At 35.1% G+C, this 1,466-nt stretch overlaps 1 protein-coding gene across 1 annotated transcript in view; it reads right to left on the bottom strand.

Annotated features, from left to right (window-relative positions):
- Positions 1 to 511: 511 nt before the first annotated feature.
- LOC119579701 (doublesex- and mab-3-related transcription factor A2-like) overlaps positions 512 to 1,466 on the bottom strand; it is a 5,953-nt gene continuing 4,998 nt past the window's right edge. The window contains exon 2 of the mRNA XM_037927607.1: positions 512 to 679. Coding sequence (XP_037783535.1) covers positions 512 to 679 — 168 coding nt within the window. The remainder of the gene's footprint in view (positions 680 to 1,466) is intronic.

Genomic DNA, 1,466 nt, shown 5'->3' with positions numbered 1-1,466 from the left:
TAGGAATTTATTGAAGAGGGAAAGGGTAAAATAAAGGAATAACAAGCATTTTGGGAAAAAAGCCGTGAGTCTAGGGAATTTTTGGGATCAGAGAACAAGCATAAAGGGAAATACGGTAGGTATCTATAGCAATTTTGGGAGAGTGAAAAGATACAGTAAAGGGAATACGTCGGGAATCCAGGGGAACTTTGGGAGGGGGAGTCGTGGAAAGGATACAATGAAAAAATAACAAGAATTCGGAAAATATAGCGCGAATCTTGGGGGATTTTTGGTTTCGGGAAAATACAGTAAAGGAAGGAATAACATTAATTCGGGACTACGGGGTTATTTCCCGAGAGAACATTCGGGAAATAAGCGTGAATCTAGGCAATTTTTGGGATCAAGTAAACATACAGTAAGGAAAATGCGCCGTGAATCTAGGGAACTTTTGGAAACGGGAAAGGATGAAGTAAAGAACTCGGGAAATAAGGCGGGAAACTTGGGGGAATTTTTGGGATGGGGGAAGAATACTTTAGAGGAATATCACGAATTCGGGACTACGGCGGTAGTCTAGGGAATTTTGGGGAGCAGGAAAAGACACAGTATGGAAAATGCGGCGGGAATCTGGGAACTTTTTGGGGTCGGGAATAGATACAGCAAAGTAAAGAAATAACACGCATTCGGGATATAAGGCGTGAATCTAGGGAAATTCTGGATGTGCGAAAGGATACAGTAAGGGAAATGTGGCGGTAATATAAGGAACTTTGGGGATCAAACACAGAAAAAAAGGTTACAAGAATCTTCATACCTTTTTTTCTTATTAATTTTATTTTCATTTTTTATGTCGTATGTTACTGTTGTTATTATTATTATCATCATTATTGTTAGTATTATTATTATTATTATCATTATCATTATTATTATTATTATTATTATTATTATTATTACTATTATTATTATCATTAGAATATATATACTGTTTTTGAATAGCAGGGAAAGAGAGAGAGAGAGAGAGAGAGAGAGAGAGAGAGAGAGAGAGAGAGAGAGAGAGAGAGAGAGAGAGAGAGAGAGAAGAGAGAGAGAGAGAGAGAGAGAGAGAGAGAGAGAGAGAGAGAAGAGAAGAAGAGAGAGAGAGAGAGAGAGAGTAGAGAACAGACAGACAGACGACGAAGATAGATAGAACAAGGTAGATGATAGACAGCAGAAGACAGACCGATAGATAGATAGCTGATACACTAATTAGGTTGATAGAGATAGTTAATTCTTTTAAAACTGATTAGTTCTGAAATCTACTAATTTAATTATTCAGTTATTCCCATTTATTTATTAATTCTATCTCATTACTATTTATCAATTTTTCTTATTGTTTTTTTTTTCAATTATTGTTATTTTCAACTTCAAATACACAGATGAATAGATGAATAGATAATTACATTGATTGATTGATTCATCAATTTATTAATTGAAATAATGACAACACGAAAATG

The sequence above is a fragment of the Penaeus monodon genome, chromosome 12 (genome assembly GCF_015228065.2).
Source record: "Penaeus monodon isolate SGIC_2016 chromosome 12, NSTDA_Pmon_1, whole genome shotgun sequence".
Classification (NCBI taxonomy): Eukaryota; Metazoa; Arthropoda; class Malacostraca; order Decapoda; family Penaeidae; genus Penaeus; species Penaeus monodon.
Note: the sequence above shows the minus strand (reverse complement) of the source record. Positions and strands in the feature narration are given on the sequence as shown.